This window comes from Gigantopelta aegis, chromosome 3 (assembly GCF_016097555.1).
Source record: "Gigantopelta aegis isolate Gae_Host chromosome 3, Gae_host_genome, whole genome shotgun sequence".
Classification (NCBI taxonomy): domain Eukaryota; kingdom Metazoa; phylum Mollusca; class Gastropoda; order Neomphalida; family Peltospiridae; genus Gigantopelta; species Gigantopelta aegis.
In genome coordinates this window covers 61,561,362-61,587,493 of record NC_054701.1, presented here as the reverse complement: position 1 = coordinate 61,587,493, position 26,132 = coordinate 61,561,362, and the positions used below count along the sequence as shown (strand labels likewise).

Sequence of the window (26,132 nt, the reverse complement as noted above, 5' to 3'; positions counted from 1 at the left end):
GCCCATCAGGTCTTCTAAGCACCTTAGTGAACACTCTACCAATTGAGCTAGGTCCCAGCCCATCAGGTCTTCTTCAAGTTTGATTCACTATACTTCAACAAAATGTAAAATGTTCTGTAATAATCACACCGTTACATATCCATTAGAACAAAATTAAAAAAAACCAACAAAAAAAAAAACATGGTGTATTTAATATTACCTGGCACAAGGAAATCGCCCAGCTTGGCGAGCAGGAGACTGACTATTCTGGCTGGTGTGTCAGCCACCGGTTCTGCTGTGCTCCAGTACGAAGTGTACACGTCATGTCCCCACGCCGGCAGCTCGATGTCCTCGCAATCCAGACAAGTCAAAAGTGGGAGAGCAACTCGACACAGCTGTAGGATCACCAGCACCAACTTCGGTGATGGTCTGAAAACACTTAAAACTTAAGTTTGGCATATCAAAATAATAAATTCTTAAAATTTTTTTTTTTTTTTTTAAATAATTATAAATCCGATTTTGATATGGCTCCATCATAATTAGTATTATACAGTAAATGTTAGGATTTCAAAAGTAAATTTATTTCCATCGAAAATGTGTATGTAATACACAAGTTAAATTGTGGCCTAAGAAGTAATGAATGTTTTTTTTCCCCATCTCATTGCTTGAATGTGTCAGAAAATGATGGCATTGATTGCATTCCATTTGTGATATAACAAATATAAATTATAAATAATTACAATAGGCAACAGTCAAGTAAAAATTCAATGCTAAGTAAAGAGTAATACTTAACCTTGTTAAATGGTTTTACTACTAGGTTATGAGCTTTTCATGTTCAAGACAAATGAGGAATTCACCTCAGAAATCCTCACAGAGTTCCCACTTCTTAAAATTACAGGATAAATCCAATAGCCAACTGCATTAACCTGTTATTCCCTATATAACAAATAACTACTCTCGGATAGATGATTTAGAAAGGTGTGCAACTGTTTATGAAAAGCTAGCACTGGTATTTCTTCCATATTGATTTTAACCACTGATACCTCTGATCCAGTAACAAAGAGAGCAGCTTGGACACACAGGCAGGTTGACTGAGAATAGCTTTCCCCATACGACTCCTGCAAATAGTCAAATAACATAGTATGGTTACAAACAAGTTGGAATCTCAATGTATCCTGAGATATAAACTAGTCATAAAATGGAACAATGTCGAAACGACTAGGAACGCTGAACACTACTTTCTGTTGTTGTTGTACATAAAGGTAAGTAAATAAAAATAGTATCCACCTGGATAAGTTATTCAAAAGTCCCAGAACATCTTGCAGTGCTTCTGTACTGGCAGCTTCATTGGTGGCTCCCTCTGTGGCCCTCGTTAGATAGTGAGTGAGAAGAGTAGAAACCTGGCGTGCCAGTCCAGAATGTTCAAGTTCATCAAAATCTGTCCCTATAATTATAACACCAAGTTGTTTAAAAACAAATAAACAATAAGACACCATATGTTATATTTTGTTAAGAAACAAAGGAAACATACTGACAGCAAGTAATTGTAGCAAGATAAAATTGTACCAATTCTCCATTTTAGCAAGTGTGTTTTTTCAAGTTTGAATATGAATATATATAATTATATATAGTCAGACCTCATTACAACGACCATTGTTATGACGACATTTACACCATCTGAAATTTTTTTGTCGGAAACAATCATACATCAATGTTATTCTGTTCATTACACCGGAATTCACACCTTCTGACACTGACAGAGTAAATTGGGAACAAATGTGCATCCGACACCTGAAAACATTTCTTTACAACGACAATATAAATTCAAAGATGCCACCTGTAATAACTGCTCACCACCAAGGCATCAGTCGAAAACCCACAGGCAGCGACTTGACATCCTTGATCTCGTCACAAGCCGACAAAGTATCACATGATTTCCAAGTTGTCCATGTCTGAGTCGTGTATTGTCTTTGATAATTAAGGTTTAGTAAATCTATTAAAGGATTAACGTTGGATGTGTCTTGGGTTTATTTTATTTAATACTGTACATTTGTACTACGTATAATGGTGCTACATGTATGTGGCCATTTTTGATTTGTATTTAATCATGACAGAACCACCAGCTAAAAGACGATGAACCCAGTTTTCATTTGCAGAAAAGAAGGAAATTTCTTTATATAAAACCACCCACACAAAAGCCACACAGGAAAACACTGCCAGTGATTTTAGTAAAAAATGGAGTAAAAATATTGGCAGATATATTTTGAAAGACAGGACTCAATGGTTATCAGCAGAAAAAAATGGAGAGAACCTAATATGTCAGCGATCCGGGAGAAATAAAAGTTAGAGGAAGCTCTGTTTATTTGGTTTTCTGATGTCCGAGCCCAAAACACCTGCGTTACAGACCAGATGTTAACGGAAAAAGGTTTGATCAAGAAGTTGGAGTTGACAGTGATATTTCATATTCATCAGGATGGTTATAAAAGTTTAAAAAATGACATCACATCAACCATTTTGTGAGACAAGGCGAAGCCGACAGTGCAAATATGACCATCATTATGGAAGGCAGAGCTAATCTTCAAACACAATTAGTCGAGTATGCCCCAGCTGACATATACAACATGGATGAAACAGGCCTGTTTTACAGACGAACCAAATGCCAATTTAGCCACTGGTCTTGTTCACTGGGGAAAACATGTAAAAGATAGGATAACTGTAGCTTTGTGTGCCAATGCAACTGGAACCAATAAAATCAAACCACTAGTTCTTGGAAAAGTCGCTCGTTCTAGATGTTTTGGCAAAACTTATTAATCTAACCTGTATGTTACTTATTACAATGGAAAGGCATGGATGACCTCGTCCAAATTCCAGGAGTGGCTAGTTAGGTTTAATCGAGGTACGACGCAAGAAAATCGCTAGGTGCTTATATTAGTTGACAACGCAGCAAGTCATTCATCTGATGGAATTCGTCTGTCAAGTGTAAAGGTGAAATTTCTGCCACCAAATACAACAGCACACATACATCCCATGGATGCCGAAATTATATGCAACTTCAAGGCAACAAGCGACATTTAGTGAAGTACTTTCTCCAGTGCACTGAAGAAAAACGTGACCAGACCATGACGGTCCGTCAAGCCATGACCTTTCTAAAGGAGTCATGAGTTGAAATTAAACCGACAACAGTAGTAAATTGCTGGTGACACACACACATCCTTCCACCCCTACTCCAGGATGACGCTATTCTGTTGATTGAATTGCGACGGCTGTTGGTTCAACTCCCCATTGAGGACCGAACAGATAATGATCAGTACATCGCTATTGACGACAAAGTGACAACAGGCGTGACACTGAATGATGAATCAATTATTGAACTGATATCAAATTCACGCAGTTCCGGATGTTATGTAAGTCGCTGTGCTGCCAAAGAGGGACTAAGAAAAACAATTACCTACTTTGAACAATTCCCAGAAATAGGTGGTGCTCACGTCAACAATTTGTGGAAAGCGATGCATGATTTAGAAACATGTGCTGGACAGAAACAAATGCCACTCACAGGATTTTTTAAACAACTAAATGACTATTGTCAGTGAATGGACCTTGTTTGATTAATTAAAATACTTTAATAGTGCTCTCTTCAAACATTGTTTTCTTTTTCATAACTACAATACATTCTTCTATGTCCAGTCTTTTGTTATACACATGATATTGTGATAATTATTAGGTAGTAGGAGTACTTTTTTTTATTTTATAAACGTTATTACAAGGGAGAAAACTCAACTAATTCATTACAATGGAAAATTCTATATAACGACAGTGTGACCCTGGGACAAACGTGGTCGTTGTAATGATGTATGACTGTATACATTAAATATAATAGGCCAAATTTACGAAGCCCATTTTTCTTAAACCCAGGTGTTTTAAGCATTGTAAAGACATGGAGACAAATTTACAAAGCCTTTTTAGGTCTTACAAATGTGACACTATATACATTCACAATGCTTAAACACCTGCGTTTAAGAAAAATAGGCTTCGGAAAATGTGATCCATTTAGTTTACATGTGTGTAAGACACAATCAGGCTTTGCAACTTAGGTCTAACATGTCGTAAGTGTTGTACTTACCATCCTCTGCCTCCCAGGTGACACATCGACTGGCGAGGACCTGGAAGCCCGCCCATGCCATGGTGGCGACTCGCTGGGCTATCGTCTGACTCTCCCGGGTGTGGTTGTCACTTCGCTGACTGACCGCACCGCACAGATTGTCCAACAGGTTAACTAGACCCGACCACACTAAGCACCTCTCTTCAGCCCTGGAATAACATCAATCAAATCGCAATCAACTTCTTATTACAAAATTAAACATTAAAATTACAAAAGTATAAAAAGAGATATTTTACAAGCACAATCAGTCTATCCCAGAGACAGACAGACACATATTATGGCCTTTGATGCACCAGTCATAACACACTAGCTGGAACTTGAAATAACCACAATGGATGAACTAAGAGAAATAAAACCTACAACTCAGAGCATCGTCTCCATTTACGTGAGGCTATTATTTGTAAGGAGAGAGATCACTGTCATGCCCCATTAAGCCTGCAGCTATAACTTAGGAGTGGAAGAAAGTGTGTGAAAATTTGCTTCTCTCAAAATAAATGAATAAATGTTTTAATGACACTAATGAGAAACATTGGCTATTGGGTGTCAATCAACTGTAAATCTCCTCTAGAAAGTGAAAAGCTTTAAAAATTACAGTACTTAACAGTATTTATTTGCAACTTCATCAAAAACATTCCCCTACTAACAAAATCTATAGTCCTTCCAAGCAGTGAATATCAGAGGGTTTTTTAACTAGGATATGTACTACAATTTTATTTATTTCTGAACCGATCGTTTTTAAAAATTACACACAAAAATAATTGGGGGGTTTTCCCCAAAAACATTTTTACTTTTCTTCTGAAGTCAAATTAACCTGAAATTATTTCCAAAAACAAAGTGGTATGGTTTATCTATAGTCTGGATTTTTTAAATGTGACAAACTGTTACATACAATTAACTGTGATAATCTACCTGGTGCATGGCACAGTACACAACACGGTGATACTGTTGCAGCAAGCCACTCTGCTCTGTGCAGCCAACTCCACAACACTTGTTTACAAAACGCAATGTTCAATGAGGTTGGGAAGGACTATAGTGGTGTGGTTTATCACTTGTGTGGATTTTTCAAACATGACAGGCTCTAACATACAATTAACTATAATAATGTACCTGGTGTATGGCACGGTACAGAGCAAGGTGATACTGTTGCAGCAAGCCACTCTGCTCTGTGCGGCCAATTCTACCACACTCGTCATCGTGTCCATGAACGCTTCCCGCACCTGATCAACCATTCCACCACAAGTCAGCTGCTCAGCTCTACAGAAAAGTCAATGCATAATTCAGGTAAGTATGCAAATAAAATTAGGAACATGCTTAACACATACAAAAAGTACAATGATACTGCCCGGGTAATTACTTAAAATGACTCTACACACATATACATGGTTACAGCTATATATCTATTAATAAAAAACCTTCTTTTAACTGAACTTGAAACAATTAAATGTTTTATCTGGAAAACTCAAGTTTTAAAAGATAATATATTTTACATATCATACAGTCCATTTAGAGGAGTTTTACCGTACTAATAAATTTTAATTACTAAAAATTATTATAAAGAATTACCACTACTATTAATGATAAGAATTACATACTTTCATTTAATATATACAATAGAATCTCGTTGGCTCAACCTCGGAAGGGTGGAACACCACGCGACGCTCGAACCAAGAACGAAGTCCCGAGATTTTGGTTCGGTAAACCAATATACCAACTGCTGATAGATCGAACATGTCCAGGGTCGACTATAAGCCTTCCCTCAAACCATCAGTCCTGTCAGTGTAATTAGTTATATTTCTCTCGAACCGCTGATGCGTAAGGTAACAAAAAACATGCAGCTGAAAAAATGGTCCACCAGACGACTAATTGCTGCGAATGCGCAGCTGGTTATTACAACCTTTTGACTGATTATGTAGGCGGAACGAACTATAGATGAATCAGGGAATCGTAACAATAGCCATGCAATCTTTTCTTTACCACACTTGCTGCGTTGTTTGTTAAGAGGCTATGTGCAGTGCTCTTTCAAGTACAGCTAGTATTACAGTAACTGTTAGATTAATTAACTTGTATCGTAATGCCAATCAAACAATTAGCACACGCCTGGGCCTCGGCTTAGAGATTAACTTTGAACATATCGCAAGCAGACCGTTTGTAGACTTACGGGCATCGGCACCCTGTTTTAAATCGATTGAACTGATGGGTGACTTAATCTAACTGTAATCACTTCAGCGCACACAGGGGCCTCATTCCAGCAGGGCACCTCACTAATTTCTAATAAATATTTTCACTGTCAAACATTTTGCTATATAAAAACCTTGACGAAGTGGAAAAGTGTTGCGGGTTTACTCAAAATATATGTCAGAATCTCCAAATGTATTTTAATCTGGAGAAGCCGATGATCAATAAATGGGGGGGTTACCCAGATGGAACAAGTTATGAAAAGAATCTTCTGAGCATTTCCGCCAAGGGAAAAAACGCTGTCATAAACGTCGTTTAGGAACTAAAAACAATTGAACAAAAATACAGGCTATTATGGAGGTAGAAAAGGGAATCAAATCAAAAAAACAGAAATTGTTCTCCTTTCAAATATTTGTTTTAATTTTCCCAAGAGCACACTTTCTGGGTCCCACTGAAATCCCAAGGCCAATCAAATTAAACTGGGGTATTCAAATTTTGGCAACCTAAACAAAAAACTGTTGATTTTCAGGGGAAGGAGGTGAGGTATGAATTAGAAAAGAAACTAAGTTGTCGGATAAAGTGGTTTATTGACAATGCAGTCTAATCGCATGTCAGTCACCATTTCTAGCCCACTTTTGAAAGAAAAAGCACAGCAGTTCACAGAGAGATTGACCCACTGGTTCTATCTTTATACAATCGGTTGGTTTCCTTAGACATGCAGATTTAAGCAGACCAATATGTAGCCGGAATCCATTTACAAAAGGTGTGTGTCTGAATCAATTAGTGCCTTTTTTTTTTTCTTTTTTTTTTTTATAAATTTTGTTGTCCCCAAAATATAAAACCATTTCGTTTTTGTGCCCTACGCTTTGTGTCTCACAATATTTTTTACATTTTATATTCATACACAGTTTGTATACATACATATAAATGGCAAAACATACACACGAATTTAAAATCCATGTATATTGTTGTTCGTGATATTTTGTCTGTATGGTTTTTTATTATTTTTTTTTTCATTTTTATTTTTCTATGGTCCAAGTGAAAAAATGTAAAAAAGGAGATTTTATGTACGTTTCGTATTGATACAAGTAAAGTTTTTAAAACATATTGTGTCGTTTAGTAATAAACTCATGCCTCAGGTGTGAAGAAAGATTATATCTTTTTATTTGATAGATTTAATTTATTTTTATACTCTTACTTTTAATACATACCACTGCATCTTTTTTGTCTTGAAATCTTCATAATTACCATATTGATGTTGACCGAATTTTCAGTTTCGAACTTTTCTTTAATTATACTTTTCTCGAGCAGAGAAGTTTAATTTTTCGTTTTTGGGATTTCACTGGAATATATATAATATTTATATTTAATAATGTTCCAATGTTATTGCATATACTCACTGTGGTTGCCTTAAGCACCGACCCCAACAGCAGCCACAATGTGGGTATCTCCCCCGATCTTGCACTCTGGCATAGTACAGGAGACTCTTCATGTAATATCTTTCCTGCTTCTTTAACATAGCAACACTCATAACCGGATGTTCAATTGTCTTCTGGATACGATCACAGGAGATGTACAATTATATGAATTAATCAGACAGTATTGTCATTTCCACCAGTGCTAGTGCAAGAAATCTGTGTGGTAAAATTTTATATTGAAATGCGTAAAGTTGTATCTAGGATGCATCCCCGTGGTATATTGTGTAAAATATATTCCATTCTCGCTGGTCCATAACAGGGCACCTTTACTTTTATATTTTAATTGGACTGTGGAATGTTTTATCCTTAGCATAACAATTTATATATTAAAAGATCCCTTGTTTTGTCTTTAAGAAGAAAAATTAGCTTGTTTCCTCTAGAAGACTATATGTCATAAATTACCGTTTGTTTTGATCATCCAATTTCGATATATTTAATGAATCATTTGTGCATTAGTAAAGTGTCATTAAACTAAAAAATTAGTTTTTTCTATTTTTTGCAATTCCATCGCAAGATTTAAAACCTCCATCAGTCACTAAATCTTTAATGAAACAAACTCCATTTTCTGCATATTTTTTTAATAAAAAATCAGCACTTATTTCTATCTCTGAACAAAAGAAAACTGGGATGTTTTCTTTCAGCTATATGAATATTTTCTATGATTTGTTTACACTGGATGTTTCCCCATGTATCACTGACATCTTCCCAAAAAGGGTTAGTAAATGGTTAAACTTTTCTTTAAGTCCTGAAAATGTTCACCATATATGTCAGGGTCAGGAGGTCAGGTATAATGACGAGAAGATAACATGTCCAGTCTAATCTCATGTCAGTCACAGACCACTAGTTCAATGGTGAAATAACTGAACTAGTTCCACAATAGGGTGTCAATTCTTTGACCCACTGGTTTTCATCTGTATAAAATTCAGTTTCCTACCACATGCATGGTTAAACAGACACCAATATGTAGCCGGAATCCTTAGTACAAATCTACATATGTGTCTAAATATAATTAGTGCCTTAACTTGTGTTGATACAAGCACATAAAATCTTATACCAAACTACGATTATGAGCTTACAGCTTTTTCCGGATCACTGCCTATGAAGGCAAACAGCTGATCTATCAGTACAACATGGGTGGGTCTGTTCTCAGAGTTGTCTTCAACCAGGTCTTGAAAGATGGACGTCGGTCCTCTTTTCCTTGCTTGTCTTTGTCTGAGGATAACAAAAGATGACAATCCATTAATAACTCACAGTAATCTTAATCAATATACAGAGTAGCTTAAGCAATTGGAATAAATTAATTAACGTACAGCAATTTTAATTAATATTTGTAATCAGTTATGAAGCAAAAATATTAACATTTGAAATTCTAAAATCTCATCAAAAACCAATTCTGATGTGTAATTAACTAAATAAATATGATGAAATCTTCTTTGAATACAAATTTTAAATATTTCTGTAATCTAAGAAATTTCATTGCAACAGTTCTAAATTTAAATTTCAAACATATTGGGAGATATCTCACATAGTACAATAATGCATTAAATGAAAGGTTTTTTTTAAACATTGTAATAATCATCAAAATAGCTTTTAGTCACTACAGTCAGATGACATGAAATCCAGGCTCAGACATATACGAATACTCCATGTGGACAAAGCAAGCTAACCTCTGAAGCTTGAGGACCTCTACAACAGAATCATCATCCACTCCTGAAGGTGCCGACAGACTTCTGCCGAGCGTCGATGGTGAACGCAACACATCAGTGTCAGAACGAATCATCACATTGGGTACTGAAAAGAAAATGAGAGATTTTTTTTGTTTCTTTTTTTTGTTGTTGCTAAACATTCATTAATTCATGCCTTCAAATGCTGCGGACATTAAGAGTGGGTAGCACAGATTATGAAGACAAAGACTTTATTCAGTATATGACATTCAGTTCAAAATACATAAAAAAAGCTAGCAAAAACGTTTTCATATTTATTTTATAGGGTTTAGTGTCCTAAGTGGCCTATTACTATTATTCATCGATAATGAACACACGGTAACAGCCTTAAATGTTTAAAGTATATTTATTTATTTATTTATTTAGACTAAAGGAACTGCCCTGAATTTGTTGCAATCGTTAAGTTGATGCCGACTACAAGAAATGTTTTAATGACTAAACATGATTAAATTTTTTATGTTAATAAAATATTAGTAGCTGTATATTAAAAGTGTTTCTGATGTCCTGGTGTTTGTACCAGGTCAAACTTCATTTTATTTCTAAAACTTATTTTTTTATACATACAAAATTATTGAGCGACCAAATCCAGTTAGGGATACTTAAAAACAGAAGCCAGAATACAATTACTGATATTTAAAACAGGAAACTACATTTAGTATGCAATTCTTGTTGGTAAAAGAGTTTATTAGTTAAAAACATCTTACAATAGCAGGACAGACTCTTTAATAGATTTCAAGCAGACCTGACCTAGATTCTAGTACACATAAAACTAGATTTCAGCTAGTTTCGACAAACGTTACCAATGCTGGAAAATGCTGAAGGTACAGGTAATAAACAGATTTATAAACCTTGCTGTGAGCATGTTCCATAGTGTGACACTGATCGGCACATTGAGCTGGAGACTGACGGGTCCACTGGTGCTATGTTCACTTTGAGCAACAGATCAAGATGGCCAAGTATCCCATCAACCACTTGCTTGGTCTTCTCCATGGCTGGCTGGTCAGACTTTTCAGAGCAGATTTCGGTGTCCAACTTAGCCCTATACAAAAAAATATAAAAAAATGTTTAAATAAAATAATAATAAAAACAAGCATTCTGAGTACTGCTAAAGCAATACATGCCAAGCAAATTTTCATATCTCCTAAGTTCAAGGGCTATAACTCTGTCAAAAATTGGTAAATTGCCATGGAGATCAAACTTGATCTGTAACAGAATGTGATAAAGCTATACACAAAACTTCAGCTCAATACTTGAGGTAATGAAACAATAAAATCCTAAAAATACATTTTTGTATCTCCTAAGTTCAAGGGCCATAACTCTGTCAACAATGGGTAAATCACCATGATAGGCAAACTTGATCTGTAACGGTACATGCTAAAGCTATGCAAAAAATTTCAACTCAGTATCTCATGACATTGCTGAAAAAACATCCGAAAAACTATATGTGGGATAGAAAGATGGATGGACAGACAAGACAAATATTTCAGCCAATTTTTATCATATTTAAACATTATTCATCGTAAATTATTCAAACATTTTAAAATTTCAGTTACATCTTACATCAGAGCTTTCACTGCAGTCTCAGTATCATTCGGATCCAGGGGAACATCTTTCAAATAGCACAACATTGTCAACTCCTTCTGCTTCATCTAAACAAAAAAGAAAAGAAAAAAGTTAAATAAATGAATGCATGAATGAATGAATGAACAAATTAATTCCATTTTCATACATTGTACAGGACAAGTATTGCCCTCCATGAGTAATGAACAAATGGATGAATGTTTAATAACACACCCACAAGTAACAGTAATGATAAATATACAGAACTTCACATACATTGTTTTTGCTTCCTATTTATTGCACAAGTTTATTTTGCGCAAGAATATATACCACGAGACTGCGTAGTGGTTGTGTGGTATATGTTCTTGCACAAAGTAAACAAGTGCAATAAATAGGAAGTGAAAACAACGTATGTGAAGTTCTGTATTTATTACATACCTTCTTTTATGTTTTACAAAAATGGTTTTTAATTTAACTACACTTGCTATTAAACAATCCTTTTTTCATGGATTTACTTAACATTAAGAATCATACTCAGTGGCAATCTTGTGTAATGTTTGAAATACGATGTGATGTAATCTGTAAATCATATATATGACATCAGTAATAGAAAGGCGCTAACTACATTAAAAATAAAAAGGGAATTCCCCATTTACAAGCTCCGGCCCAGATCTCACATGTGTGATACAAAATAACTTTGTAAAGATCTATTAAATAATTGTTGTAAAAAAGAGAGACATCTTGTATAGAATTTGGATATTAACAGCTATTGTTTATTTCACAAATGCAATTCAACACTCTTAAAAAATATTTTGAAAAAAAAACCCCCAATCCAACACACACACACACACACACATACACAAAAGTACTAAAGCAGAAACACAATAATTATTAAAAACTGCAACTAGAGATTCCGAAGCTTTCAAACAGTTTACCTCATTCAAATGAAAATCATGGAAGAATGGCAACATATTGAAGTCAGATTCTTGAGGCCGTTCTATGATTTCATTGTGCCATCGCTGCTCCAGGTCTGCCAAACTCTGAGAAAACAAAAATAAACTTTAAGACACAAGACCAGAGACAACAGTATAGCCAAAGAGGGAAAGGTACTAATTATACCTTACAGAAATAAACAAAATGTCAGGAGAAATTTATTACAATAAAATCAGTTTGATTCAGTTATAATAAAACAATAATGATCATAAATAACAAAATATGTTTCTGTAAAATCATTTCTAAATGAAGTCCTTATTAGCCCACTGGCTAAGCTGAATAATCGTTCACTTTTTCATGAAAGCATAAAACTAGGCACAGGTGTTCTATGGCATAGCGGGTCAATTTAAAAATGGGACATAAAAAAATAGCTCACCCCTAATGGCCATCATTCTGAATTAGAATTATAATGCTTCCTTACTATACTGGAAATATTCACAAGTTATAAGTAGATGATTGAAACGGAATTGATTTTTTAATTTAAAATATAATGCTTCCTTACTATGATACTGGAAATATTCACAGGTTATAAGTAAATAATTCAAACAGAATTTGTTTCTTTATTCTTTGAATCATTTACATAATAATTATATTATTTTGTGCATGCCCCCCTCAACATTTTGCAGAATATATGCAGAAAACCAGTACATAATGGAACAAACCTGCAGCTGTCTCACTAGGGCATCGAGCCTGCGAAACACTTCGTCGACAACCAAGTTGAGTAGGGCCGTCTCTTCCTCCCGGCCCGGGGTGGTGGGCTTGCCGAGATGTGACACGGTGTCCGACAGAGACAGGTGTTTGATTACCACCGACAGCAGCCGCTCCTCTAAACTGGCTAGCTCCAGGACCTCTCTAAAACAGGAATTAACAGTACTTGACATCTACGACATAAAGCATCACAACATGGTTTCGCTATGAGCAAAATCAAGGTGAGCTGAAAATCACTCTCCTGATATGGTGCTAGGCAAGCAATCACATGATGTTGCAAAAAAAAAGGTATTAAACATTTATTGCAAGATGATAAATTTGCCACTCCTAAACCTTTTCAGGTGAGTGTCGAAGAGAGCAGGATTGATTATTCGCCTTTCCTGGTGAATACTGCAACCTGTATGCATAATATAAAGTGGTGAATTCGGTGATAACAATCTTTAAAAAGTATGGGGTTACGGTGTACAAGAAATGGGACAAGAACAATTTTTTAGGTGGAACTAAAATTGGAAATATTTAAATATCTGGATGTTTTCTTATTACTATGAATTGTTATTACAGGGCATATATCAAAATTGCTTTGATGCTCACTTGAATTCCATTTGTCATTTTTAAAATAAAAGGAAAAACAAATCTGTGAGATCTTATTTTTTTACCTTTAATGACAAATAATTTACCTGTAATGACCTATTTTTTCATACTTTCAAGAGCAAATTGTTTTACAATCAAAAGAATAAATATAAAATTCCACACAATTTGACCAGCATCAAGAGATAACTTGTTGCTACATACTTGATGCTCTGCCTCAGTCTGGGAGGCTGTCGTTTTGACGATGCTCTCAGCTTGGCCACAATCTCATTGGGCAGCTTGATCCGGGCAAGAGCCACCTTGCTCTCAAACTTTGATTTCCCGTTTGTATCAGTGCTGGGAAAGAGCAGAATGTCCGACTCAGATTTCCAAACACATCTGAAAGGAAAATACAACACATTAAATAAAGTCACGAGATGTAAAACCTGATCATATTACTTTTATCTTAGTTAATTGTTATCAAATTGAAAACTATCTTAAACTAAAAGCATTTGTCTTTTTTTTTTTTTTTTTACCATCACATGATAGCATCTGTGTGTTCTACATCTAACCTATATTTATTCATTAGTTCTGGAGACGCTATTTGTACAGGCATTATAATTGTGCATGAATGCTATTCATCAACATTCTTATTTCAACAATTGCTTCACTACTATTAGTATTATTTCCAATTGTGAGAAAATGCACCGTCTGTTGAGAAGAACATTAAATTTTATAGATTGTAACCATACAAGATTCACTATCTAGGACATACACTTTATGAGAAAAGGACCTAAATATGAAAACCCATCGTTGAGCCAAAAGCTGATTAAAAGTATTTAAATTAAAATTAAACATAAATGAAACAAGCATTCTGAGAGTACTGTTAAAGCAATACAGGTCCCCTAATGGGCTCCCAACACATTTTCGTATTGTCTAAGTTCAAGGGCCATAACTCTGAAAAGGGTAAATCGTTATGAAAGTCAAACGTTCTGTAACAGTACACAATAAAGCTGAGTTGTGAAAAAAGTCTGAGAAAACAAATTTTCTTATCTCCTAAGTTCACGGGCTATAACACTGTCAAAAATCGCGATGAAAGTCAAACGTGATGGTAAAGCTATACATAAAATTTCAGCTCAATTTCTTGAGGCATTGTTAAAAAAACATACAGTAACCTAGAAGTGGGACAGACAGAAGGACGGAGATGAAACTTATAGTTCCCTCTGGTTGGACCAGTTGGGAACTAACAAGAATACCTATGAGCATACATAGGGGCAACTATAAAACAAATTCCACTGGTCTAGGACTTATAGTCTGTGATTAACTTAACATCAGAGATAAAAGCAGAAGTTGATTCATTCACCACTGCTGTCATTGGAGAAGTAATACCTGTATCTCCATTCTGGACTTTTTCAACCAAGACTTGTAACTAACATATATCTTTCCCATTTTTGCAGCTCGTTAAATTTCCAAGCAGGCAAGATAAACACAATTTTGTATGCCTAGAAGGTTTATTTTAAGAATTAAATGAAAAAATGCTAACCTCTGGAGGAGTTTTGATTTCAGGAGCCGTTTACAGGCAATTTCCTCGTTGGTTTCAATGGGTCCCTCATACTGTACTGCAAGCATGGACCGTAACAAGGACGACAGTGCTAGAGTCAGATCAACAAGAAACGGCAGACCACCGCACACGTCTTCTGGTGATTCCTAAACAAAACGAGGTATTTAAGATAATTTTAAGTGTTAATGTTATTATCAAAAGATCATTTTAAGTGTTATTATTAGTATAAAAATATTTTCGAGAGAAGGTAAAGAAAACATATCAAATTTTATGTAACTATATTCTACAAAAGGTTTAACTTTTAAAGATTTGTTTTTCCTATTTATACCACCCATAAAATATTGACAGCTTCTGGAGAACAAAACCTAATTAAGTGGCAAGGGGAAACAAATTGCACAATAATGTATCACAGTTCTTTTGAAAAGATAGGTAATGGTACCAACAGTAATAGAATACTGAATTCAGATTCTAGAATTAGATACTTGAGAACCAAACACATAAATTTTTTACTGAAATCTGAATGCTTCCTTAATACTGATAATATAATAAACAGTGTTCTTGCTGCTCCATTTAAGCAGGGCGGCCCGCCCCGCTATTGCATTTTGCCGCCCTCCTTTTACGTTCTCCGCCCTACAATATTTTCCAGCACCTATCTCCATTATTTCCAAGTACACACTTTTTTCCACACATAACCCCCCCCCCCCCAACCCCCCCCCCCCAAAAAAAAACAACGATCAGTCTGCACTGGACATCAAAGGAAACAAGTCGTGTTGTGTATGAAAAAGCAATTGACGAAACATTTACGACAGTTACTGTACAACGTAATTTAACAGTATTTTTAACAGCCTCTATTTTGTCCCATACCTGTATCCATTTGTATGTTTAATACAAACAAGAAAAGTTATATTTTATTTGAGCAATGAAAACATTTTTATTTTTTACGGATTCGACAATCTCAGATTGAAAAGAAAAAAAACCTCACTTATTTGGCGCCAAATTTGTCACGTGATCAGAACGGTCATTCTGTCTTTTGTTTCCACTAACTATTGTCTGATATTTTGTCCTCAATTGCACATATAATTAGTTGTAACTTGTAATTTTTACTTTCTGTCATTTCTGTCATTCAGCAGTTCTTTATTAAATATTATAAACTTTTCATTTTGGGGGGATATCACCGCTTATAAAAACAAGGGAAGTGGTAGTGTTTATTATTAAAATTATTTATCTTGGGTGCCAAATAATATATACACCGTCTGTACAAAAACGAAACTACTTTTTATTAGCTGGCGATAATATTTTATCACAGTGATCGATTCATTCAATGAAGATAGAAATAACCAAAAAATTATCCGACATTAGGGGATCACTTTACAAACATCTTTATTGTTTTTTGTATATCTTGAAATCGTTATTAAAAATAATATTATTAAAACTTTGATCGGTTCAGCAAAACCGATAACATCTTCGGTTCAATTAAAAGACGAGTTTGCTAGTATTTTGTATAAACCTTTTTGCACTTGTTTTGTAGGCAAAATAAGGAGTATGTTTTTCCACAAAATCAACCAACACACAACAATATGGTAACCAAGCTCCCTCACCCACCGTTTTTTTTGCTTTTCATTTATTGTTTTTTTTTAAATGGTGTGGCGCCGCGCGGCCGCCCTCCTTTAATTTTCACCCAGCGAGAACACTGAAACAGCAACAATTTGAAAACCAGCATTCTGAATTTAGATTTTAGCTGTTTTAGAGCAAACCATTTCAAAATAATACTGAAATCCAACTGAACTCCTAACACTTGTAATACAATATATAGTAAAACAGAATACCAGTTTTAGAGAAAAGAATAAGCTGCCTTGTATCAGTTAATTTTTGGAACATATCTGAACTGGTTCTGCAAAACAAATTATAAACAGTGAATGCAAATTCTGCACCAACTGTGAACATTCTGCATGAGTGTAGTAACAACCTGAGCTCGAACAGTAACGAGGAATCCCCACATGGCTTTGTCCGGTGTGTTGTGCTCCCGACCACTCCTCATTTCAAACGAAAATGTCACTGTGTCTCCTTCCACCTGGAATTACAATAAATCTGAGTGAATATTTAACTGTTACAGTACAAACCATTTGACAATGGATTCAGCTGCAGTAATGTCAGTATATAAAAATGCAACTACTGTAAGGATGCAATAATTAATTGAGGCATTTTACTTTTACCTACAATACTGAAATAAATCACCAAGCATGGCACATTAATAAACATATGTATTTATGATACCTTTTATCTACAGTATTGTAACAAATCACCAAGCATGACACATTAATGTATTTTATGATACCTTTTATCAACAATATTGTAACAAATTACCAAGCCAAATACATTTATAAAAATATGTATTTTAAGATTTCTTTTATTTACTATATTGCAACGATCACCAAGAATAATACATTAATAAATATAATTATGTATTTTATGATACCTTTTATCTACTATATTGTAACAAATGACAAAGCATAAAAATATGTATTTTAAGATACCTCATCACCACACACCAATTTCGTAATTTATTCTGATTATGAATGTAAAAAGTGAAACCTTTACTAAGTCTCTTGGCCATCCTGATCCTAGAACGCAGCGACTGCCAAAACCGTACGTGTTTCCACCATACTCAGCAACCTTTTTGGAGCTAGTGTTTGGCCCAGCATACACAATTAACTGAAAAGAAAAATGGTTACTATGATGTGCTAATGACTTACTTAGTAATTTAGAGTAACCAGCTATTAAACAATTTAAATGGAAAACATTGTCACAGAAGATAAAAAAAACTGAAGCTACTATTAAGAATACAGCACAAATGCTGCTGTATTACAAGCAGGCAAGACATAAAGTGGCTCAACATAAACAACTAGTCTGACATGTGATCATAAATTCGGCACCTAAAAGCCTTAAAGTCAATGACTACAACTACTCTCAGCAGTAACCACACTGACACCAATTAAAAAAATTTATGTAGGAAAGTTTGAAAAAGAAAACATTTAAGTAGGCCTGGCAAATAAACTAGAGTGGTTTTACCGGGTGGATGAAGCACAAATTCCACTGCTTATAGGGTGTATACTACCAAATCAAATCCCATAGACGACAATAGTAACATATGCGGCTAAAACTCCTACCTGCAACGTATCAACCGACATAAACGCCACGGATATAAATACTACCACCCCTTACATTTAAAGTGAATCAGAAAAAAATGGGGGTCAAGCTGCTCGTTTCTGAGATAACGGGTAGCGTCTATAACTACCCTAGTTTCGCACAAAATTCGAGTACTTTTTTTTACAGGTACCCCATACATGTTTCAAGCACAAGGCTACTTGACACATTGGTACTAGATGAAATAAAATTGCACATTTATTTTACCCAGATGAAACTATAATTTTTTACAACCAACACACTCACATTTATAACCAATCACAGGACTTGTGGTGTTCACTTCTCTATCAAAAGTTGGGTGCACCTCGAACTTTGACCCAGCCGGAAGTTATTTGGTATAGTACTACCTATACTGATAACATACATTTTTCAAAAAGTGTCCAGCTATGTGTCTTTATGACAACCAGGATCTGGTGTATTCTGACATAAACTGACAACCTCACTGAAACTGTTGTTTCTACAGTGCAACCTAATATAATGTACACCTCAAAAAGCATATATATTGCATATAGTTTTGTACAAATGCAATATGTCATATTAAACAACAAAATGTTTTAAAATAAAACTCCTGAAGATATTTACTTTCAGTTGGGTGTGTGTACTCGGGTATATATGTAAAGACAACAAAGATAGTCAGAGTACCTCTACCCCTTTAAAGAATTCCATTAAAACACATGCACTTGATTGACCCCTAGATTATGAAGACCTTAACAGGCACATCAAAGAAATATCAGTATTAAAAAAATACACTGTCTGTGGAAGGAAACAGAAACATGACTGTATCTGTATGAAGTAATGACTTAATGTCCTGAACATTAGTGTTGGGAGGAAATCCTGTATGCTGGGTGTGGGTGTCTTCAAGTTACCAGGTGTGGGAATTTCAAATCCATCGGCCATGCTGATTTTCATAATGAACCATCAAAACTATTGGCAGCCACCAATATTCCTGACTATATTTTATTTATAGCCTACTGTAGTTGGAGGTTTTAATATGTGTGATATCTGGAATAATCATGCAGCTTTAACACATTTATTTTTGATTAATTACTGAAAAAAACTATTTTTAAATGACAAAATTACCCGAACATCTATTTTCTTGCATTATTTTCTAATCCGGATGAATACAATATGTACATTAGATGTATTCCTACAATCTGTAATCCAGCATTTTATTTAGATAGTAACATTAGGTAATACAGCTTTAACAATAAAATAAATTATCAACTTAATTCAAGGCAGATAATCAGATCTGAAAAAATTGGTTCTGAATCTAGTATAAACTCAAAATGCTTTTCATGAGAGCTAACTAAGTGATTATTAAGAAACAAAAATTATCTGGAGATCTAAGTATATGTTTAACAACCTTATTGTTATGTACAAATAAGAACAGTAGGCACAATAGTGACAACAAATTTAATAATGTTTTTGGTAAAGTTTTTCTTCAAATTTACTTAAAATTTTGCATAAAACTACAAATTTGTCTAAAATATAACTTAGCACCCTATAAATATGTCAAAATGACAATAAAAATCAACTTCTTTACAAATTTGAGTTTTCAAAATTTCATACATAAAAAATTAACAATGTTAATGGAAACTAAAGACATTAACCCACTATTGGCACATGCTATTTTTAATATAAAAATAAATTGCTATTAAAATCTTAGTTCAGGTTGCCTATATATAATACCATATTTAAGAGCAGTTGTATATGGCAAGTCAAATACCATGTAAAAAGAAATTATTGAAATCTTTACAGTATGAATTATAGGCCAAATCCAACTTTTCTTCAGTCCTAACTTTGATTCAAACTCCATTCAGAGCCATGTACAGAGATTATTGTCACGGTCAAGGTCATTGTGAACTTGCATGATCGAGTGATGGCTAATTAATCAACCAGTATAGTTTAATTAAATAAAATGACAAAATCATATTTTTTATTATGCACTGAATATGTGCTATAGGGTGTATACTACCAAATCAAATCCCATAGACGACAATAGTAACATATGCGGCTAAAACTCCTACCTGCAACGTATCAACCGACATAAATGCCACGGATATAAATACTACCACCCCTTACACTTAAAGTGAATCAGGAAAAAATGGGGGTCAAGCTGCTCGTTTCTGAGATAACGGGTAGCGTCTATGACTACCCTAGTTTCGCACAAAATTCGAGTACTTTTTTTTACAGGTACCCCATACATGTTTCAAGCACAAGGTACTTGACACATTGGTACTAGATGAAATAAAATTGCACATTTATTTTACCCAGATGAAACTATAATTTTTTACAACCAACACACTCACATTTATAACCAATCACAGGACTTGTGGTGTTCACTTCTCTATCAAAAGTTGGGTGCACCTCGAACTTTGACCCAGCCGGAAGTTATTTGGTATAGTACTACCTATAAGGTCGGGATGTAGCCCAGTGGTAAAGCATTCGCATGATGTGCAGTCGGTCTGGGATCGATCCCCGATGGTGGGCCCATTGGGCTATTTCTCGCTCTAGCCAATGCACCACCACTGGTAAATCAAAGGCCGTGGTATGTGGTATCCTGTCTGTGGGATGGTGCATATAAAAGATCCCTTGCTGCTAATCGAAAAGAAGAGCCCACGAAGTGGTGACAGCGGGTTTCCTCTCTCAATATCTATGTGGTCCTTAACCATATGTCCGATGCCATATAACCGTAAATAAAATGTGTTGAGTGTGTCGTTAAATAAAACATTTCCTTCTTCTTCCACTGCTCATAGTGCTGAGTAATTCTTCAGTTTTATCATGTGACCTAGTTGTAATATACTAACCTTGTCATAGTCATACTGAGAGGAGGAATTGGGGTCAAATCTCAGGTAAAGACACCGAGCTCCGGGAATGTGCACGGTCTCCTTGAACTTGTAGTTGTCCCGCACTGGGTGGATCGTCTCCACAGTCTTACCAGAGGCCCACGGAGCTGGGATCCTCAGGCCTTTCAGCAGATCCAAGTGAATATCATCGCTACTCGCTGACCTGTCGTGCAAACAAATTGAAATGTTGAAACAATTCTGTGGGATTAAATATTTCTTTAGCCTAACTGGGTTTCTACAAGAAATAAATTTCTGGGTATGGCGCTACAGAATGAGTTTTTAGAATGTGGGTGCACGACAGAATGGAATTTAGGATCCAGCCATCTGTGATACAAATTCCTTGGCCCCCATCACCGTCATTTGTCCAGACTCAAGTTGATATAAAAAATTTAATTCTTCCACAAATGACAAAACTATTCAGGAAAATAGTGTCTGAGCATTATAAATAAAATTAAATAATCCAATATAATAAATCCTATCACTGTTACTGCAAAACATTTAGGGTATGGCAACAAACCCAAATAATATTATTTTTTTGGGGGGGGGGGGGGGGGGGGGGGGGTGGCATGTTACCTCTTTTACCATCTGGCAGAAACCCTGCCTAATATATAATTTATTTTGTTTATTAAAAAAACCCCCAAAAACCCCATCAAACTGGTTTGGTGCTGCATATTGTTGCACCTATAGTTGTTCATTTCAGTGCATGTTGAATTTTTTTTTTTAATTTATCACTGATCCATGGCTTAACTCTTTCACCACGACAGGCCGGTATACCGGCTAGCGATATCCAGTGCCTCTCACCACGACAGGCCGGTTTAGCGGCTTGTAACACCTGTTCATATTTGGCGCCGAGTGACGCATCAATATTATAATTAGACAAAATCTCGCGCGACCATAGCTGCCATGTGACACACTGTAATGGCTGCGCCCATGTTCTAGCGAATTTTGAATGAGTTTTTCCAAGTTTATACTGATATTCTGACTGTAATTAAACATGAACCGAGGTGACAAAATTTCGTCTGTTGAAAACAATGGTTGCGATTCAGATGACGGGTTTTCCGATGATGAAATGTGGGATAATATGGACTTTGGTGCATTTGATTTAATCGAGATTGGCGATCGTGAACGAAATGTCATTCAACATGGCAATTTAGAAGAAAATGATACCAATGACGAGTTACAAGATGACTTGCCACTGTTTTACCATGCGCCTGAGTTTACCTGGACACATGAGCCATATTCGGTTACCTGCAGATCAACGTTTACTAAAAATCCGGGCTCCGTAAAAGTGTTTGACGTCAAAACAAACGCCGTAACTAAAATTAATGATAAAACAAGTAGTTTCATCCTTTAACAAACATGATCATAAATCTGCTATTTAAACTCAGTGTGCAGGGAAGGTCAAGACTGTAAAACTTAGTGGTGAAAGAGTTAAAGGGACATTCCTGAGTTTGCTGCAGTATAAGATGTATCCGCCTAATAAAATATTTTTACTATTAAACTTACATATTAAATATATTTTCTGATTTAGAATATCAGTGCCTGTATATTCAATGTGTTTCTGGTCATCTTAATATTTGTAAGAGGCCCAAACTGGATTTTGTCTTCAAATAATTTCGTCCGTATGAAAAAATATATTTCAGAACATAAAATGAAATTTAACCTAGTACAAATATTAGAACGATCAGAAACACGTTTAATATACAGCCACTAATAATTTATACAGAAAATATATTTGATGTGTAATTATAATCGTTAAAAATTCTCCGTTAGTCGATAACATCTTAAAAATTGCAGCAAACTAAGGAATGTCCCTTTAAGAGTCTGTGAGAAATGTAGCTACACATAAAACTTAATGTTAAGCTCACCACAGAAGTCAGTGCTGTTGCTGGGACAGTAAAACCTATGTATCACCTTTTCATATTATCAAGGCAAGATAAGAAGTATAAGATAGAAAGAAAGAAAGGAAGAGAAAAAGACCTGCTCGTCAGGACTCAAATGTATTTTAAGTTTATAGAAAATTAAGAAATGAAAAAAGTTTCGGTGACCTTGTTTGACACATATTCTCTCCGATCAGCCCAATCATGTCAGTTTCAGATCCGATATCAATCTCTTTATCCATCACAGATTCCAGCTGGCTCTTAATAATTCCAGCTGCCTAAAACAGAAGATAAATGGTTCTCATTTTATGGCAAACTTGTTAATGGAGGTATAAATATGCTTAACAATATTTTATAAACAAATATTAATTTTGAACTGTTTACCCCACCCCCCCAAAAAGACAAAAGAGTCATAAATCTAAAATTGAACATCCAAATACTAGGATTAGGTATTCTAATTATATAAAAAAATTATTCAGACGTGTGTTTCCATTGGTATATATTGGAAACATTTACATGTACTGAACACATTTAATATAAATACTGATTATGCATTGATAAAGGTATGGTGGATCTTAAGATTGATGACAGGATTTTTATCCTGCACCAAGCAACAGCCTACTTGTGTATCAAATTCCATGTTTGTCAGGTGTATATAAAATATCCATTGCTGCTATTTGGTATATAGCAGTAGCAGGTTTCTTATCTAACTATACCAGGTATTGCAGTAACTAATTGCTGTAGTCTAAAAATATGCTGACATAATGTTAAACAAAGATTTCTTTCCTTTCATACAGAATGAAAAACAGTGTATACATCAAATTAATTATAGATAAAAGACGTTAGGCTTAGAATATTGAAAACAGTATACAAATAAATATGAAAGTAGCCTTAGCAGCTCAAAAACAATACATTTTCAAAACAACATGAAAAGCTAACAAAATACCTGGCTTGACAGTATGACCAATCTGTTGAGCAGTGGGATAAGTTTTGTTGCTAGAACCAACACCTGCAGCATGGGATGGGTCATGGCTGTCACAAGGGTTGGCAGGAGGTGGCCTAGAACTGTTCCTTTTGCTAGCCGCTCTAGGCCAGAGAATCGCACTTCAAACTCGTCTCCAAACTCGGACACAAATGTTCGACATGTGTTCAAAAATGTTTCCATAACCTAACAAAAAAAAAAAAGGTAGAAAAAATATTTTAACCATTAAAACACAGAATATAAAGTAATTTATTTTCAGTGGTTAAAACTGTTGCAAACTTTGACACGAGGGACTGTCAATAACTTGTATCAAGAATATGTAGGTGGATTGATTGCAAAGCATTACACAGGCTTAATTGTGTTCGTGTCCAGTGAAAATATTCAGACCTACATGTAGATGTGAAATTGACAGGCGAGTGATTAATTGCTCCCCCAACTTTATGGGGAGCCATTCAAGATATTGCCAAATTAATATATTCACAAGCTAAGGGGAGCTAAAATGTACAAAAGGTATAAAAATATTTAATTAATGTTACTGAAATTCATTCATTCATTCCAACTTATTTTTGTGCCTATATCCAATTAACGTTCAAGCACGCTGTCCTGGGCACACATATCAGCTATCTGGGCTGTCTGTCCAGGATAGTGGGTTAGTTGTTAGTGGTTAGTGAGAGAGAAGAGGGTGTAGTGGTCTTACACCTACCCATCGAGTCCTTAAACGTTGCACTGGGTGGAAGCCGGTACCGGGCTGAGAACCCTGTACCTACCAACCTTATGTGCGATGGCTTAACCACGACAACACCTAGGCCGGTTACTGTGATAATTGCATTTAATATTATAAAAAATACAATTTTGACATACCTCACAAGTTCCACTGATGATTTTCACAGAAAGCCTTGCAACAGAATCTTGTAAAACCTGTAATGGTATTTTATCTTGTTATACAACAGAAAAAAATACAGTGATATGTGTTTCAACAACCTATACACAGCAAAAAACCCCATATGATTTCCATGTTGTGATTTAATTATTAATAAGCTATTGAAAAGGTCCAACTGAAAATAGATTACTTTAATGCAAAACTGCATTTCACATCTTTATTAGCCAAGTTCAAAACAGCTTTGATGTTTATATTTGTGTATGGTGTTCAATATTTTCTAAGCTACTAACTATATAATACCAGTGCTTATTACAAGGCAGTTATATCTGGCAGATGCTACTGTTGCCTTTCCTGTCTACTTTTCATGCTTACAATTATACACTTCACTGCATTTAGCAGATATAGCCGACTACTTTTCTCAAACTGTCTCTTTCTTTCAGAGGTAATGAACATCATAAAATACCTTCTAGGTATTAGGCCAAACAAAATAAATTTCTCTCTGGTCAGCACATGTGCCGATTTTGACCCTTGCGCGTCAAAATTGTTAAACAAAATTCCTGCGATATGACATAAATTTTTACAGGTCTTTTCTTGCTATGACGTAAAACCACATTTGGAGCCAAAATGCCATTGCGCATAAATTAAGACGTGTATTCTGATTTCAATTTAAATATACCCCTTATTTCGGTATCAAATATACACACCTTTTCTGTGCAATCCATGCTTTATAAAAAAATAAAAAATATCCTCATGGCCGCATCAATTCTGGAACTTTGGTTTGACCAGAGACAGACTTTTTTTTTGCCTTGAAAATTAATTGATTTGATTACCTTTATGTGCTCAGAGTCTGCATTGTCTTGTCCATTCTCCGTCTTGGCAAAGAGTACAACCTCCCGTAACAGAAAACACTGCAGTGCCGCCAAGTATCTCACACATGGTGAGGCATACTGGAATTTCAAACAAAATGAAACATTTAGTTTTTCTTAAAATGTACTGAAACCAAACTGTTTATTAATATTTAATATATGGTTCTAAATAAACTGTGCTGTAAATAGTATGTAAAGGTATATTGGTTTCACACACAGCTCTGTGACCTCATGTCTCTGTAGGAAATAAATCAATGTGCTCTAGTGGTGTCGTTAAAACAAAAACAAATAAACTGTAGGCAATATTTATTTGTGGATTGGACCATATGGACAACTTGTTATCAGTGTATACTGTTTCAGTATTTGGACAAAGCCAATTATTTGAGTTAGTTTTTATGTGTCTCTATATTAAATAATCACAATTTTGAGCAGTACAAATTTTTCAAACTCAAAACAATTTGTATTAATTTTAAAATCTGCAACTCATTTTATAATTTCATCTAGCGCATATATACTCAAGTACACTTTAGTATATACTAATGTCATTTTATAGCTACTGATCACTAGTCA

At 35.0% G+C, this 26,132-nt stretch overlaps 1 protein-coding gene across 1 annotated transcript in view; it reads right to left on the bottom strand.

The window, feature by feature from the left end:
* Positions 1-26,132, bottom strand: part of LOC121368385 (probable E3 ubiquitin-protein ligase HECTD4) — an 86,027-nt gene that overhangs the window by 39,570 nt on the left and 20,325 nt on the right. The window contains 22 exon segments of the mRNA XM_041493082.1: positions 200-408; positions 1,023-1,097; positions 1,267-1,423; positions 4,100-4,287; positions 5,246-5,390; positions 6,360-6,399; positions 7,742-7,797; positions 8,783-9,003; positions 9,459-9,582; positions 10,364-10,554; positions 11,076-11,164; positions 12,011-12,115; positions 12,731-12,920; positions 13,569-13,742; positions 14,887-15,050; positions 16,871-16,975; positions 17,497-17,616; positions 20,916-21,117; positions 23,003-23,112; positions 23,781-24,002; positions 24,678-24,734; positions 25,527-25,643. Of these exon segments, the coding sequence (XP_041349016.1) occupies positions 200-408; positions 1,023-1,097; positions 1,267-1,423; positions 4,100-4,287; positions 5,246-5,390; positions 6,360-6,399; positions 7,742-7,797; positions 8,783-9,003; positions 9,459-9,582; positions 10,364-10,554; positions 11,076-11,164; positions 12,011-12,115; positions 12,731-12,920; positions 13,569-13,742; positions 14,887-15,050; positions 16,871-16,975; positions 17,497-17,616; positions 20,916-21,117; positions 23,003-23,112; positions 23,781-24,002; positions 24,678-24,734; positions 25,527-25,643 (3,061 nt within the window).